Below are 16,996 nucleotides of genomic sequence, written 5' to 3'. Positions count from 1 at the left end.
TTGTACGAAAAATCACGCTTTTAACTTGTGGTCCCTCTAGAGGTAACAATTTTTATCCGATTTAAAAAATGTTTTACACCCTAATAATGGTTGAGTTCGAATTTCGTGAAAATCGGACAAAAACTGTCGGACAAAATGGCCACCCCTTGTACGCAAATAATGTGAACATCTGGTATATCAAGGTTGTGGACCTCCTAGAGGTCACAATTTTGATTCAATTTTGATGAAACTTGAAATGCATGTTTATAACCCAAAGATCTTGGTTCCTGTCGATATTCGCGCACATCGGATCGTAACTTCCTGAATTATGGCCCTTGATTTTACGAAAAATTGCGTTTTGAGCTTGTGGTCCCTTTAGAGGTCAAATTTTTTATCCGATTTAAAAAAAAAAAACGTGTGAATATTATATCACAGTTATACACTAATGATGGTTGAGTTCGAATTTCGTGAAAATCGGACAAAAATTGTACGCAAATAGTGTAAAAATATGGTGGTATATCAAGGTTGTGGACCCTCTAGATTCCACAGTTTTTATCCAATTTGGATTAAACTTTAAATATATGTTTTTATTATAAAGATCTTGGTTCCTTTTGATAATCACACATATCAGAGCTTAACTTTGTGGATTATGGCCCCTGATTGGTCGAAAAATTGCATTTTTAGCTTTTGAATTCTCTATAGGTCACAATTTTTTTTCACAATTTTTTTTCACAATTTTAAAAACCATTTAGATATAGCACCATTCCACCATAATGAAGATTGAATTGGAATTTCGGGAAAATCGAAATGTAAAGTAAACATTAGATCTGGGTTTAAGGGTCACTTGAAATTCTTGAAAGGTTTAATTGTCTCCCTTAGATTATACAGAAGATTGAGCTATTTATCTAATTTAACTAGATCTTTATAAATTACAATACAGTCAGGAAGGAAATTGTCGCTGCAGTTCCAGCAAAATTTTGAATTATTTAAATTATTTACATATGTCTAAAAATGCTTCTGATAATGCCTCAATTTTATACGCCCACATTGAAATGTGGTCGTATATTGTTGTTGCCCCCGTCCAGCGGTCTGGCGTCCACAATTGTTTGTGGGCGCTCTAGATTTATACACAGTGTTTAAGATCATGAGACAAAGAATCCTGTTGATTTTCAACGATTTCCGATAATTACTGCCAGAGTTATGGCCCTTGATCACCTTGAAAAATCTTGTGTAAAGTTTAGAGGCTAAAGTTAATATCCGATAATCCGAATGACTTTATATTTATACAGTTTTTAAGATCATGAGACGAAGAAGCCTATCAATTTTCAATGATTTCCAATGATTATGGCAATTGATATTAAATGTTTTGTATGCGAAATGTTAGAATAGGCAGAACTAGAAGCTAAATGTGTTGTAAATGTTTTCATTTCTGACAAAAGAAAAAATATGTGACAACACTTGTTGACTCACCAGATGATTTAGCTGCCATGGGTGTGTGTTTCGTTGCCTGGCAACCTATCTTTTTACAACTTAGACATACATATTTTGTCCTCCACCCTTTTGAAGAATATTAGTTGATTCCATGGAATTAATATTAGTTTGACATAGAATAATCAAATATTAAAAAATCTGTTTAAATTCAGTAGTTATAGGCCTTCACATCTAAAAAGCTGAAAAAAGCTCCCCTGGGATTGGAAAAAATTAAAAATTGCTCTCCTGGAATTACGGACAGGAGATGACACATGCAATCATTTGCAATAAAACACTGTATTGCCATTATTATTATTATGTTTCTTTTATATTTTAAAAACAGCAGAGATTATGTAGGTGGAGTTAACGCCTGTCAATCAAACGATCGGCCATACTCAGAATCAGTGAAGATGGAATTCAATCCCATTTCTAGTCAAAAATTACACTGGTGATAACTATGTTCAGAATAAAGTAATTTGACTGAAATTTTCAATATTTTCTTCTTTCATCATCTATTTTTTAACTGTTATAGCAAGAATGGCTAACTCCTTATAAAAATCTCCCATAATGTATCTTTAACTGGTGTTTATTAATAGCTAATAAGGGAGCACTTTCGGATTGGTATGTTTTTACCCAGTGAATGTTTCTTTGAGTTGGAAAATGATTAAAATAACGTTATGTCGACCACGTACGTGACCGATTCTTTCAGAGGAAAATGATAACAGTATTAACAAATTAAAATATTGTGTGATCAAGATTGACATTGGTATATGGGGCTAATTTATGGGAAGTAAACATGAATAACCCCCGCCGAAGTCAAGCAATGTATGATTGGATGTTTCTGACAATTTTGGGGGAAATAAAATAAGCAGTTGGGAGAGCGATTATGGAGGACTGAGGAGAGCAATAAAACACACACCTAGATAGGGATTTAGGTGAGCGATGGAGCACAAGAGCTACAGTGTGCCTCAAACGTGAAGGCCTGTAATTAGCTCACATCCATTCTTTGTGTATAGCTTACTGCATTTAAATACCAACTATGTTAAATTTGTAGACATTCAAGTAACTCTATCATAAATTATGTTTATGGTAACAATAATGAACATGTTTTCCAATCGATGATTATATATATACATTTAAGATGGTGACTGGTGTGTAAATACATCTTTTAGATTGTCCACTAGACACACCAAGATAAAAGATAGATTTTTTCTTAAATAAACAATATGTTGACTGTCTGCAAACCACTGACCATTGTTTACCGATTGTTCTAAGATCTGATCATTTGTACTGGAAGTTAACAAATCTGGCAGCTGTGTATGATGAGTTATTGTTAAATCAGGTCACTAAATGTTTTAAACAACACAGCTTGTCAGAGTTACAGTAGTTCATTATTATAAGCAGAGATCTAAATTGGAATATCATATTTATATTGTACACGTCTTGTCTTCAGATAACCCATTTTGTTAAGATGGTACAAATGCCAAAGTACATGTATACCAGAAATTGTTAGTTAAATGCAACAGAACCTCATCCCAACAAATTAAGTTAGAGTGTGGGTGGTGTTCGAGAGTGGTAAAAAGCGTGCACTTCTGATCATGAGGTCTCGTATGGAGGCAATTGTTGAAATGTATTCACCCCATGCTTGTTCGTGACAGGGAGTACAGTGAATCTGCTTAACCTTGTGGCCTTTCTTGAGGTTCACTGGTTTCCATTTAATTATAACACTAATACACTAATAGTGAAGAATGGAAATAAAGATTATTCATACATTAGTAAAAAAAAAATGCCTCTGTCTCCCTCTCCTTCCATCCCTTCTCTCTCTATCTGGGTGGGAATGAGCTGTGTATGGTAACTGCGTAGATGAGGTCAAAAGGACTGTGACTGATGATCGCAGACAGTCATGTGGACAACAGGATATATTGACTTATCACCAATTTAAAGATACTTTCCTGTGACAAACTGTGTGATTTGATGATATATTAGGACTAGAAACATAATCAAACTAATTAATCTATCAAATATTTGCTTAAAATCCCTCTCAAGATTTTGTACTCACAGTGAGATACCTCAAGCTATAAATTACTGTCTCCTAACTTCATTGAGGGAGGGTCCATTTTTCAGAATGTATTTTTCGTTACTTATCTTTAAGATGAGTTGTATTATTAATATTACATTTTAAATCTGTTTAGATACAATAATAATGTAGATTATTTTGTTTGTATTTTAGGGTAGAATCAAGTTTAATGATCAAGCCATAACACTTCATGAATATCCATCAGAACTGTACATGTTAGAGGAATATTTACTGAAACATCCTGATGAAGAGAATATAATACTACTGGAAACTTTTACTAACGATTTTTCTGAATCAACAGATGATGACAATCTACTTGATACACCCCGACAATCTTTAAATGATGATGTTTTGAAATCGAATACAGCTCTATCTCATTCTGGTAAAATAAAAAACTTATTTGAATTCCCCATCTAATTAAATAATGATCTTATTTTGTTCCCGATTTCAATTAGTTTGCCTATGCTGCACATAAAGATCTAATTGTCTGCTTACTAATTGTTTGTTCTCTTTGAAATCTTTGTGTAACCACTATGATTGGTTAAAATTATCTTTGCCAAAGGCAAAATATGTGCTTCTTTTCATTGGCTAGAAAGGTCAAGTCAGGTTAATTGAACACAAACGTCTTGTCGATATTGTTAGACCTTACTAGGGCTCACACTGTCGGTCGCCAAAGTCGCAATTTGCGATAAAGGTATGTAACTAAGTGGCAATAATGTTTTGCGGTACTGCCGATTCATTTTGAGTACTGACGGGAAAAAATCTTCAAATTCTAATCGTATTTATCCAGGATACTTTAAATTAATCAACTGGCTGATAATCTGGATTGTGTCAATGAGTAATACTAATCAGTTGTCTTGGATTGCGCTATTGATGATTAGTTGATTGATAATTGCGCATATCGGACCGTAACTTCCTGAATTATGGCCCCTGATTGTACGAAAAATAGCATTTTTTGGCTTGTGGACCCTATAGAGGTCATAATTTTTATCCGATTTAAAAAACGTTTTAGTATATCACCGTTACACCCTGATGGTGGCTAAGTTCGAATTTCGTGAAAAACGGACCAAATCTGCCAGACAAAATGGCCGCCCCTTGTACACAAATAGTGTGTAAAATATGGTATATCAAGGTTTGTGGACCCTCTAGAGGTCACAATTTTTATCCGATTTTGACGAAACTTGGAATGCATATTTATATCCCAAAGATCTTGGTTCCTTTCAATATTCGCACATATCGGATCGTAACTTCCTGAATTATGACCCCTGGTTGTACGGAAAATCACACTTTTAACTTGTGGTCCCTCTAGAAGTAGAGGTCACAATTTTTATCTGATTTAAAAAAAACATTTTAGTATACCACCGGTTGAGTTTGAATTTCGTGAAAATTGGACCTCCTAGAGGTTACAATTTTGATTTGATTTTAATGAAACTTGAAATGCATGTTTATAACCAAAAGATCTTGGTTCCTTTCGATATTTGCGCATATCGGAACGTAACTTCCTGATTTATGGCCCTTGACAGGTGCGAACTTAAGGATCTTTCAGGTATTTATTTATAATTGTAATATGTTTTTAACGTAGGAATGGGGGAATAATTTAACTGAAACCGTCAGTTTATAAATTATAGCTTGGTGGTCGAGAACGGGTGTCCGTTAGCGTGTTTCCAGGTCATGGTAACCGATGCGTATCCTGAACGACCGTTTGTACCCTGGTGTTCAAAAAGACAAAATTCACCAAAAATAAAATCTAATCTTATTAAATCCAAACTTTGCTAATCTATTATGTAAACTCTACATTCTAAAGTTATCGTATATTATCGGTAATTGTTTAGTTTTATAATAATTCTAGCTGAGACATTACATTGTTAGACGTTGTCTTTTTTATCACATATTTTTGGCATTTAAAATATTCCAGTTAGCGGAAAAAAATATGAACCTTTTTTTATATAAAAATTATCCATTTTGGCGGAAAAAAATTGAAAGCCAGTGTGAGCCCTGGACCTTACAGTAGAAATAGGTTTGTCACTATAAACGCAGTTAAGTACTCTTTTGTTCCTTCTTGCCTTCGCGTTACCTAAGCTGGGACGCTTCTTAATTTCACGTTATTCACTAAGCAGATGGCGAAGGCAAGAAGCTGCAAAGACAAGAAGCAGAGCAATGGTTTCACTTCATCTTCCTGTCTATGTCTGATTTTAATGAAACTTAAAACATATCTTTATATCCCAAAGATCTCATACCGAAGGTACTGAAACACGAATATCAGTGGCATACATATACATTGCATGTATTGCATTAGTTTGCATTTATTGAACCAAGTGAGAGCTTATTAAAACACAGAGAATGTTTATGCTTGGCCCTATATATAGGCCATGACCTAGTTGGCCTGTGCCATAATCTGGCCCTGAATATAGGGAGGTTAACAGTGCATTTCAAAATAACCCAACTGCTTTTATGTTAAAATGCCTATAGTTTTATGTGACTGTACTATAGCTATGTCAAATTCAATACTAGCAGTTTTAATATGTTTTAGTATGAGATCATTACTAGTTATGTTGTACATGTTTTTATTGGTTATTTCAGCTGGTCTTTCATCTTATCAATCGAAATATCAAGAAGAGTTTGACTGGAACAGTCAACGAGAACCTGACCCGATTGTAATACGAACGCAACCGGAACCAGAAAACATAGATACAGGTGATATAGTTTTACCTGCCGGAGAAGATGATACAAACACTTGGTCCGAGAGTACAAGTTCTGATCTACTGTTTTAACATGTCAAAGATCATGTTAGAAGTTGTTCTTACTTGGCATTCAACAGAATGACAAAATTGGTGCAGGACCCTTTTCCACATTCATTCCTATTTTGTACGCTCAGAATATTACCCACAATTCCTGTTCTGTTTAAAAGATCATGTGCAGTGGATAGGTGTATACACATAAGCTCAAACTACTACCCACAATTCAATATACATGTGGTATACCATCACATGTGGTGTGGCAAGTTGTAAACTCGAAAAATATTACTCTCAACTCAAATTATCACACATTTTGTGGATAGTACTCACCACATGTGGTGTAGCTAGTTGTAGACTCGGAATATTACTCACAATTCAAATTATCACACATTTTGTGGATAGATATGTTTTCACCACATGTGGTGTGGCAACTCACTAGCTCAGAATATTACACACAATTCAATATAAATTATTAGATGTGGTGTGATAACTCATAAGCTCAGAATATTACCCACAATTCAATTTAAATTATACTTAGTCAATTGGTGGAAAAATAACAGATTATAAAGAAGGCAGATTACTTTTGTAACAATGGAACATGTATGTTACATGTGTGGAAATGTAGTGATGAAATAATTCAGACATTAAAAGAATAGTGTTGTGTGTATAAATGATAATAAAAATCAAGCGCAATCGATCCAAACAGTTGATCCAGTGGGCGAATTTGGTAAAATTGTTTATAAAACAGATCTATACATCATGAAGTAGGATGTACGTATGTTGGAAGTAGGCAATTTAACCTGAAATGAGAAATGCTGTTGTTGCTTTGGAAATATCTGTGAATGATTTAAATTCAGTATAATTCTACATGTATTTATATCGGAATAAACTATTATTTTTTTTTTTTTTTCTTTTGATGAAAGGGAAGATAGATGCTGATGTGTCATTGCTATAAGAACAAAATTAAGTGTTGATACCGTGATCTTCCCCATTTAACTTGTAAGCCAAGAGCTTATGGATAGTCTTTTATATTTAAATGTGTATCTGTCATATAAATGTGTAATAATATTGTTGTAATTAGTGACAGTCTTGAAGTTCAGGTCTTCACGGTAAAACACAAAATTAGAAAAATCATCGAAAAATTAATGTGTTACCTAAATGCCTTGTATTGCCAGTCACATTAATTTTGATACATGTTTCTGTTCTGCAATATAAACTAACATCAAGGTTAAAAAAACAAATAGTTGTTTACACTGAAATCAAGTACTGTCAAATAATCAAAGATATGCCAAGTAAGTTGTAATTTTCATAGATTTGTCAAAATGTCTGATCTTGAAATACAAACTGTTATGTCAGCTTTAAAATTAGCTTCTGTTTAAATGGAACATAATATTTATATTTTTATAGAAATATCCTACATAGAGTTGATCGATTTGTCTTTTGTGGGTATGAACAATGTTTTTAATTTCTGTCATCAATTCAAACAAAACAAAACATTCAATTGAAGAAAATTGTAAATGGTAATATTTTGTTGTTTCATGGTGACAGAGGTAAGGATTATTTTTAGAAACTACGCAATTTGTGTTTAACACATCGCAGACCAATTCTGACCAACTATATCGATGTATTCCAACTTTCCACAAATTTTACACAAGCCTTTTGCTTCATCATTCATGTGATTTTTGTTCACACAATTTCTCTCATATACAATTTCTTTAAACAATTTTTATTTGTTTAGCATTACATTCCATACTTTTGTGTTCATCTTTTTTTTTCAACAAACAAAAGATGTCTAGGATTCTGTTTGTAGTTTTAAAAAAAAAACAAAGCTTAAATTTGATTATATACATGTGTTATTTTAGTCCTCATTTCCATATTATAATACTTTGAATAATTTTATGCACCAAGATTCCATTGAACACTTTCATAGTATTTAAATTAAACCTCTTTAATTTTGGCCAAAATAAAATAGTGTAAGTATTGGATTGGGTTGATCTGATTAGTGACAAGTTGTAGGGTCGCCTGCCCAATATTGTCTTAATGTGTCAACTAAATCATCTCACTCAACACAAACTTTATCTATAGATGTAAAATTTTCAACAAAGACATTTTTAAATCCCACAAAACAAGTCACTATATAAACAATTCAATATACAAATGAAATCCACAACAAAATTTTTGGATCAAAATCAAAGCAGTCTAGTCATTCTAAGAATTAAAAATAAAAAGTAGACTTGATAATTCAAGCTTAGTAACGTTAATCCAATAATACTGATTTGAAATAACACTTCATTTGATCAAATTTTTACTTTGTCTTTCCATAAATCGTTAAATATATAGTGATATTTTTTATGCTCATCATTCTATTTGTAGATATATACATGTAATCAATGTTAATAATATTCATCATTGTGTGTTCATCTGCCATTTGTTTTCATCAAAACAACATCTTTCCATGGAATTGTATCCTCAAATATAATTCATACATGGTATAATCATTGTGACCACTCTTTTATGAGTATGATTTCATGGAAACCAAATTATCTCATTAACAATTTTACGAAGCAGCAAAATAATGTTTTTAATTTTGAACATATTTAAAATAATTATTGAAAATCCAAAAACTGATCTATTTAAAGTAGACCTTTTCGAGAAAGGGGATCACTCACTTGAATATGTACAATATAAAAACACAATGGACAGTATATATAAACTTAAAATAAAATCTTTGGAGAGTGATTTGCTCTCCTCACATTTTTTATGACAAGGTCTGTAGAGTAAGGTATTTTAAACAAGTTAAAACTGCCAAAATTGGCTGTAAAACTATTTTGAACACTGCCAATGATGCTGTGGAGTCAAATTGAAAATTATTCTTTCACGAACCACAAAAAGACTTGTGCTTCTTTTTTAAGTCTGACCCCAAGAAGAATGTAGTGTGTACTACGTACAGTAGATAGCAAAAAGAGGACAAATAGTCTGCTATGTGAGGTAATTATTTTATTAACCCAAATCAAGGTTACATCATTAAAAAAAATCAGTTATCATATTTTAAAATATATTAGATCATAGCCTATTATAACATGTATAAAATTAAGTATTCAACACCAATAAGAATAGAGGTTATTTAGTCTTTATTCAGCTTATCTTATATACAAAAATATTGTCATTAATATTTTTGAAGATGTTTCTGAAAAAAGACCACCTACTGATATTGGTGAAAAATTTACAAGTAATGATGATTCTACATGTACATGTAGGTCTATTGTTTTGGAAACCACTTTGGATAGATAAACTGTAACAAACTATTGTGGTCTGACATTTCAGCCTAATATTATGCTATTTATCACTATTAAGAACTACATGTAGGTTAAGCCATCATTTCCATCTGTATTTAACTTTTTCTGCTTTATTTATCATACATAATATATTATTGGAATAGATATCATTGTTAGTATATCAAATTGTGATCAATAATCAAATAGAACACTTTATTGGGTAACTGATAGGCTATCTGATATTAAAAGAGTTATTTCCTTTAGGTGTTTAATTTATACTTGATATATACAGATTGATTTTATGCAGGAATAAATTCCATTGTAATTTAAAGACATTGATATACATGTAACAACCACTAATTTTCAAGATGCCGTCTTGGGTTCTTATTTGACCAGATGATGAAGTGAAATTGAGTAAAAGTACATATTATTCATGAATGTCTTTTAGTATTAAGGCACTGATAGTTAGTCTCTTTAGAACATATTAATAGTACATGTACATCTATAATCTCAATTGATATTCCTTGATAAATTTGAATTTTTCTGACCTATGCAGATGGAAGGGTCCAGAAAGTTGGTTATTTTCCATTAAGACTTAAGAACTGGATAATCGGTGTCAAATTTATAGCAAATCACTAAATACATGTGCTCTGCATGGGTGGAATGGTTAGATGAAATGTTTATATTATTCTTTACTACTTTAGGGTTTACTTAAAATAAATTAAATATAAACCATCTAATCTATTGAAAGTAAAACAAAATCTATATGCAATACATGTATTGGTTATATCTCTGTCAATATATGCCAGTAAAGTTGTCAATTTATGTATGGAGATATTTTTTATGGTTATTGAATTTTTTATGTACATTGTAGAGATCGAAACTTTATTTGGCAAATACAAAGGGAAGTAACTCTTGTTTATATTTTTGTTAATGATATTTGTCTATCAATATGTGATGTGTATAGAAAGAAAATACCATTTAAAATATAATCTAATATATTTAACTCATCTGTCCTACGTAAACATTTATTCTACACAGATTAATCTGTCTTAAGATTTATTCAACATATATATTAGATCTATTAATATTCAATTAAACATACATTATTATGCAAGAGCTAAATCTCACTATTGCAGGTCTTTATTTAGGCCTGAAATGTTATATAAACTATTAATTAGACATTTATTAACTAAACAAGACCATAATCAACTGTCAATGGCATCGGATACTCAAGATTTTAACTATATTGGAACTGTTTGCCATTGATAAATTTAATTTAAAAATGGGAAAGCAAGGCTAAGGCTCGAATATACCAGTGCCCTCGTTACCACTATGCACACATCTTGTCAAAACTACAAACAGTGATAACTTGGCTCAGAATGAAGTAATTTGAATGAAATTTTCAATATTTTCATTTTACATTATCTAATTTTGAGCTATTAATATTATAGCAAGAATGGTCAGTTCTTTATCTAAATCTTACATAATGTATCTGTCTTTTAACACAATTGTTCAATATATGATAAAATAATATATATATAATAATGTGTGTATTATATTTATCTATGTTTGTTTGAAATCCAATATTGTTGAACTCTGAATTTTATTGTTCTTGTAGGCAGGTTGATTATTGTGACATGTTGAAAATGTAATATTTATATAAATATTAGTCAGTGTTATGTATTATCCACACAAATTTCATATTTTAAATAACGGTTAAAAAGAATAGTGTATTTTGTCTGCTAACGTATATGAACTATAAACTTCTAATTAGAAAGTAGCCATCATGTTTCTAAAGTCTGTATCTAAAATGTAACTTTTTTTCTGTTTAAAATATAAATGTACAAGCGGTCATATTTATTAGTCTGTATGTTAAATGTATATTCGTATGTAAATTCTCACACGTATATATATTCTGTATATGATATATTAAAGATTAGAATATAACATATTTATCTGTTATTTAATGTAACCATGTCTGTCTGTACATGTGCTTTGTAAATCCCAAAGTCTGTTTGTAACTTGTGACTTTTAGTTTTTTTTCATGGTTAATTTTTTTTCATAGGTCTACCCCCTGTCTTCATTGGGCTGATCGGTGCAAGAAAGTAGGACGTTACAGCCCATTTCATTTCATAGGTCACCAAAGTCGGTTGCTAACTAATCAAAAACATAAGAAAAGAAAAGTCAGTGAAACATTTGATTGTCAAATGGTGGAATTGATTGGTCAGCAAGTAAACTTGGTAGAGCAATGAAAACAGTTGATCTTACTCTGTAAGAAAATGATAATGCTCATAACCATTGCTTCAGTCAGGAATATGACAACCATAATGGTCATTTAGTCAATTGTGGCTAGCCACGGCCAGCTCTCATTGGTTAAGGGTTAAACCTGTGTTGGGAATTTAAACTCTTGTGTTAGTGAATAGATGGAATTAATAGTCAATGCAGATTCTAACAAGAGTTATGGCCCTTGTTTCACATCCGATCTGTTTGAAATTGATATGCATCATTTAAATTAGTGAAAAGAAGAAGCCTATTGAATTTCAGCAATTTACGCCAGGAGTTATGGCCCTTGTTTCTCTTTATTGTACCTTGTGAATGCTCTAGCGACAAAAGCTATTATCCGATCTGTATGAAATTTATATGCTTCATTTAAATTAGTAAAACAAAGAAGCCTATTGAATTTCAGCCATAGAGTTATGGCCCTTGTTTCACTTTATTGAATCTTGTGAACACTCTAATGACAACAGTTATCATTCGATCTGTTGTGAAATTGATATGCATCATTTAAATTAGTGCATCGAAGAAGCCTATTGAATCTCAGCAATTTCCGTTAATTACGCCGTGAGTTATGGCTCTTGTTTCACTTTTTTGTACCTTGTGAATGCTCTAACGACAATAGTTATTTTCTGATCTGTATGAAATTTATATATATCATTTAAATTAGAAAAACGAACAAGCCTATTGAGTTTCAGCAAATTTCCGTTGATTACATCTAGAGTTATGGCCCTTGTTTAGCTTTGTTGAATCTTGTGAACGCTTGAACAACAAAAGTTATCACTTAATCTGTATGAAATTCATATGCATCATTTAAATTAGTGAAATGAAGAAGCCTATTGAATGTCAGCAATTTCCGTCAATTACTTCTCAAGTTATGGCCCTTGTTTTACTTTGTTGAACCTTGTGAATGATCGAAGGAATTAGAACGAAAAAGCCTGTCGAATTTCAACAAGTTCTGTAGATTGCTTCCAGAGTTATGGCCCTTGTTTTATTTTTTAGAACCTTGTGAACCCTCAAACAACGAAAATTATAATGTCATCTGTATGAAATTGTCTATTAAATTCCCCTAATTACCTACAAAAGAATGAATATGCGACAACCCTTGTCGACTACTCGGACAATTTAGCTGCTGTGGGCGTATGTTTTGTTGCCTGGCAACCTATCTTTTTTCTACTACATCCCAAAGGAAAGTGACATCAAGTGTTCAAAATAATCTTTCATTCCTCTACATTGTATTATGAAATTATTAATTTTGTCTTCTTGAACGTCAATGCAAATTCTATATGTCACCTTTTCCTACTAGAAACAGCTGAAACTCATGAATGAGGTGATTTCTGGATTTCAAATTTTCACAGAACTGAACAAAAGTCAGTCTATTCTACTTGAAGATCTTTTTATACTTTGATGTGCTTAAATACAGCAATCTTTACATTGACGTTTGAGATATATGTGAACGATCTGGATTGTTGTGTTTGTACCTGGAAGTGCCAAAAAAATAAGGTCAAATAAATTAGTTCTGATTACAATAAAAAATTTGTGTTTGGGCTTGTCCTCCATATTGTTTGGGAGGATTCCTCTCCATATTGTAGATCTCTTGTGTATAATTAGTTAGTATATGATTTACCAGATTATGTGCTGTATACTATATTAGAAGGTCTAGAAATATATAAATACCAGTATATAATCATGTAACATTTAAAATACTCTAGATAATTTGATGAACGGTCAAAGGAGAATTTAATTTAAATTATAGATCAAAGATAACAACATCTTGCGGAGATGAACATCTTAGCTATCTAAGCACAGTTCTACTTAATCTGCAGTTGAACACTCTGTTCTCAGTAGGGTTTACTTGTAGCTTCTTCCTTTTTGCAGTGGATTTTATTTGCAGATAACACCCTATGATCAGTCGTATTGCAGATGTTCGTGTCTGTAATAAAATAGAGCAACATATGTAAATGTTTGCTGTATATGTTAAAAAGTTTTGTATATTTGACAAAGGAACATATTTATTTTACAGTAGTTTTGTACCCTAAACATATAAGGTTTTGCCTTAGATACAGGGTAAAATAGGGATTCCTTTAACAAGTGGTAATATTGTTTAAAATCTGAGTAAATGAGTAGTCTATTTACGAAAAACAACACAGTTTCAATTGTGAATTAAAATTGCTTGAAATATAACTATCATTAGGCTAAATACCAGAATCTGTCACCACTGTAATACACATGCAGGAAATAAGGTTAACCTTGTAGCTGTTAAAAAAAAATTGATTCTGAAATAGCTTATAGATTAATGCCCTCATGTATAAGAAAAGCTGTTTCTACCTACATGATAAAGAAAGACACCATTAATATCTAGAAAAGACCTATATATGAGTTTTTAAATTATTTAATTAAAATAATGAAAAACTTGTCTTTTTTTTTACACATAACTGCCTATTTTTTTTTATTAAAAAAAACTGTGGTAGAAGCATGGAGACAACTAAGTTCAACTACATGTAGTTTGAAGGGAAACTGTGTTGATTTTTTGTCAATTTATTTAGTTATATAACATGACCGAACAGAAATATAACACATTGAATTTATTAAATGTTGACTTCATCATAGATGTTGGCGGCATATTGCTTGAACGAAAACAAAAATGGCATATTAGTGGTATGTCTACCTGTTGTAAATAATGCCATTTTTTTGTAATATATATATATATATATATATATGTATATACCCTGTAATTCATTCATTCTGTCATGTTGGCCATGTTTTCTCGGGGTATAAAAATTTCCTTGATTTTTTCCGAAAATATTTTCTTCTTTTGGTCTTTATTTATATGACTTAGTTAACAGACTGTATTCTTCTTTTTCCAGTCTAAAAACGTCTAATAAAAACTATAGAAATACATAAACTTTTGTCTTTTATTGGTGTTGGATTGAGGTCCTGTGTACATATTGGTGGAGCATTAGAAAGATCTCTTGCAGTTGAATTTGATGGCAATGCCACTCTCTAAGTAAAAGCATTCTCTCGCACCCCATACGCCAAAAGGATGCTTCATTGATAGGATAGTCCAAGATAGAATTGTAAACAATTTTTATAGCAAAATCACAAAACTTTTCGGTTGAATCGCTGAAACTGTCCTACCAAGTCACTGGGATATTTCCATGAGGGTCCTCTAGTAATACGCACTTGCGAGATTTACCAAAAAAACACCTAAATCCACCACTTTTTCAACTTGTATCACATTTACTACCATATTTTGTCTAAATTTATGGGCTGTCATGGCAGTTCCAAATCGGCACAATCTAACAAAAGCAGTGCCTATTCCAGTGTTGAATAAAACATCATTAATTCATTTTCCTTGTCAGTGATGCAGGATGGAGGGCCTGACAAGGACAGCATATAAAAGATCCCTTGACAGTTGGAATTCGATATAAGAGTAGCCCATAGTGCCGCTGTCCGGTCAAAATATCCCTCATACCACACTGTATGGTGTATGCCCGTTTTCATTAGCCCAGTTCCGAGCAGAACAGTAGGACGTTAAACTCCATTTCATTTATATTGCCGCTGCCCTTGTCCTTCCTTCGGTCCGTCCGTCGTCCACAATTTCTTGTGAACACTCTACAGACTACTAAAATTTATCATCTGATTGTTTTGAAATTGATATGTTATTTACATTAGTGAGATGAAGAAGCCTATTTAATTTCAATAATTTCTGTTAATTTCTTCTGGAGTTATAGCCCTTGTTTCACTTCATTGAACCTTGTGAATGTTCTAATGACAAAAGTTATCATCCTATATGTATGAAATTTATATACATCATTTAAATTAGTGAAATGAAGAATCCTATTGAATTTCAGCAATTTCTGTTAATTTTATCTAGAGTTATATGGCCCTTGTTTCACTTTGTTGAACCTTATGAACGCTCAAACAACTAAAGTTATCATCTGATCTGTATGAAATTTATATGCATCATTTAAATTACTTCCAAAGTTAAAGCCCTTGTTTTAATTTGTGTACCCTCAAACAATGAAAATTATAATCTGATCTGTATGAAATTGGCTTGTAAATGCTGCCCATTACCTACAAAAGAATAAATACTGTATATGGCAACCCTTGTCGACCGCTGGAATAATGTAGCTTCTGTGGGCGTATGTTTCGTTGCCTGGCAACCTGTCTTTGACTAAAATAACATATTTTTCACAAGAAACCTCAAATAGCAAAACATTTTATAATAGTTAGTGTGATATAAGTTGAAGTATATGGTTATGTAGGCCTACAGTTTTAATTGGTAAAATCGTGCCACGGGCCTTAAGTTCTTTCATGGGAGGCTTTCATAATCATAGGTGTCTACATGTATTATCTAACAGTGGCAGATCCATCCTTTCCAAGTTGGGGAGCCATGGTGGCTCAGTAAATAGGGTGTTGGCTCACTAACCAGGAGATCTGGGGCTAGATCCTGGTGATGGCCGAAAAAGTTCCAAGGAACAATAACAATGTCTAGTTGTTCGGATGGTACAGAAATTTGTGTTCATATACAGTATGTTAAAGTTAACCCTTGACAGAATACAGAAGGCTGCTGCTGTTGCGGCAATATTTCATAACCAAATTTCATTTCATTAGTTTTTGAATTGGGTTGGGTGTAGCCTAATAGATAGAACTCAATGACTTTACATTGAATACCGCTTGGGTTATTCAATGGTTCACTCAAGTGTATTCAATGATATTTGCTTGTATTTGCATGTACGATAGAATAATATAATATTATCATATATGGCCATATTAATAATTAATTAAATTTTAATTGAACCTCTGTACTACTACTAGTACTAACCTAGTTTATTACCTACTTAGTACTTTACCTAGTCCAGTTAAAACAAGAGGTTGAAGAGGCATTCCATCATTCATGATTCAGTTCAGTGTGTTTTATTATTTAGATCTAGGTCTATCTATAAAATTATATCAAAATAAAACTATTCGGAATTAGCTTTTTATTATACGGTAGGTAATTAAAAGAGTACCGTAGGCTGTGAGTGTGAGGAGGGGTTTTTTTTGTTTTGTTTTTTTAAATACCGGGTATTTCAATAAGATGTTTGCTTCTTTTCGTTTTTTTTTTATCGCCGACGGTGTTTTTAACGATTAGTCTTGATTGTCGTGCCATTTTAATTGGTGATTTTCTATTGGTTAAG

General features: G+C 32.0%; 1 protein-coding gene across 1 annotated transcript in view; it reads left to right on the top strand.

The window, feature by feature from the left end:
• LOC126831145 (hybrid signal transduction histidine kinase A) overlaps positions 1-11,488 on the top strand; it is a 49,995-nt gene extending 38,507 nt beyond the window's left edge. Inside the window, exons 2-3 of the mRNA XM_050561821.2 lie at positions 3,680-3,908; positions 6,107-11,488. Of these exons, the coding sequence (XP_050417778.1) occupies positions 3,680-3,908; positions 6,107-6,297 (420 nt within the window). The 3' untranslated portion in view covers positions 6,298-11,488. The remainder of the gene's footprint in view (positions 1-3,679; positions 3,909-6,106) is intronic.
• Positions 11,489-16,996: the final 5,508 nt, after the last annotated feature.

This window comes from Patella vulgata, chromosome 1 (genome assembly GCF_932274485.2).
Source record: "Patella vulgata chromosome 1, xgPatVulg1.2, whole genome shotgun sequence".
In the NCBI taxonomy this organism is placed as follows: Eukaryota; Metazoa; Mollusca; class Gastropoda; family Patellidae; genus Patella; species Patella vulgata.
This window is presented reverse-complemented; position numbering and strand designations above follow the sequence as displayed.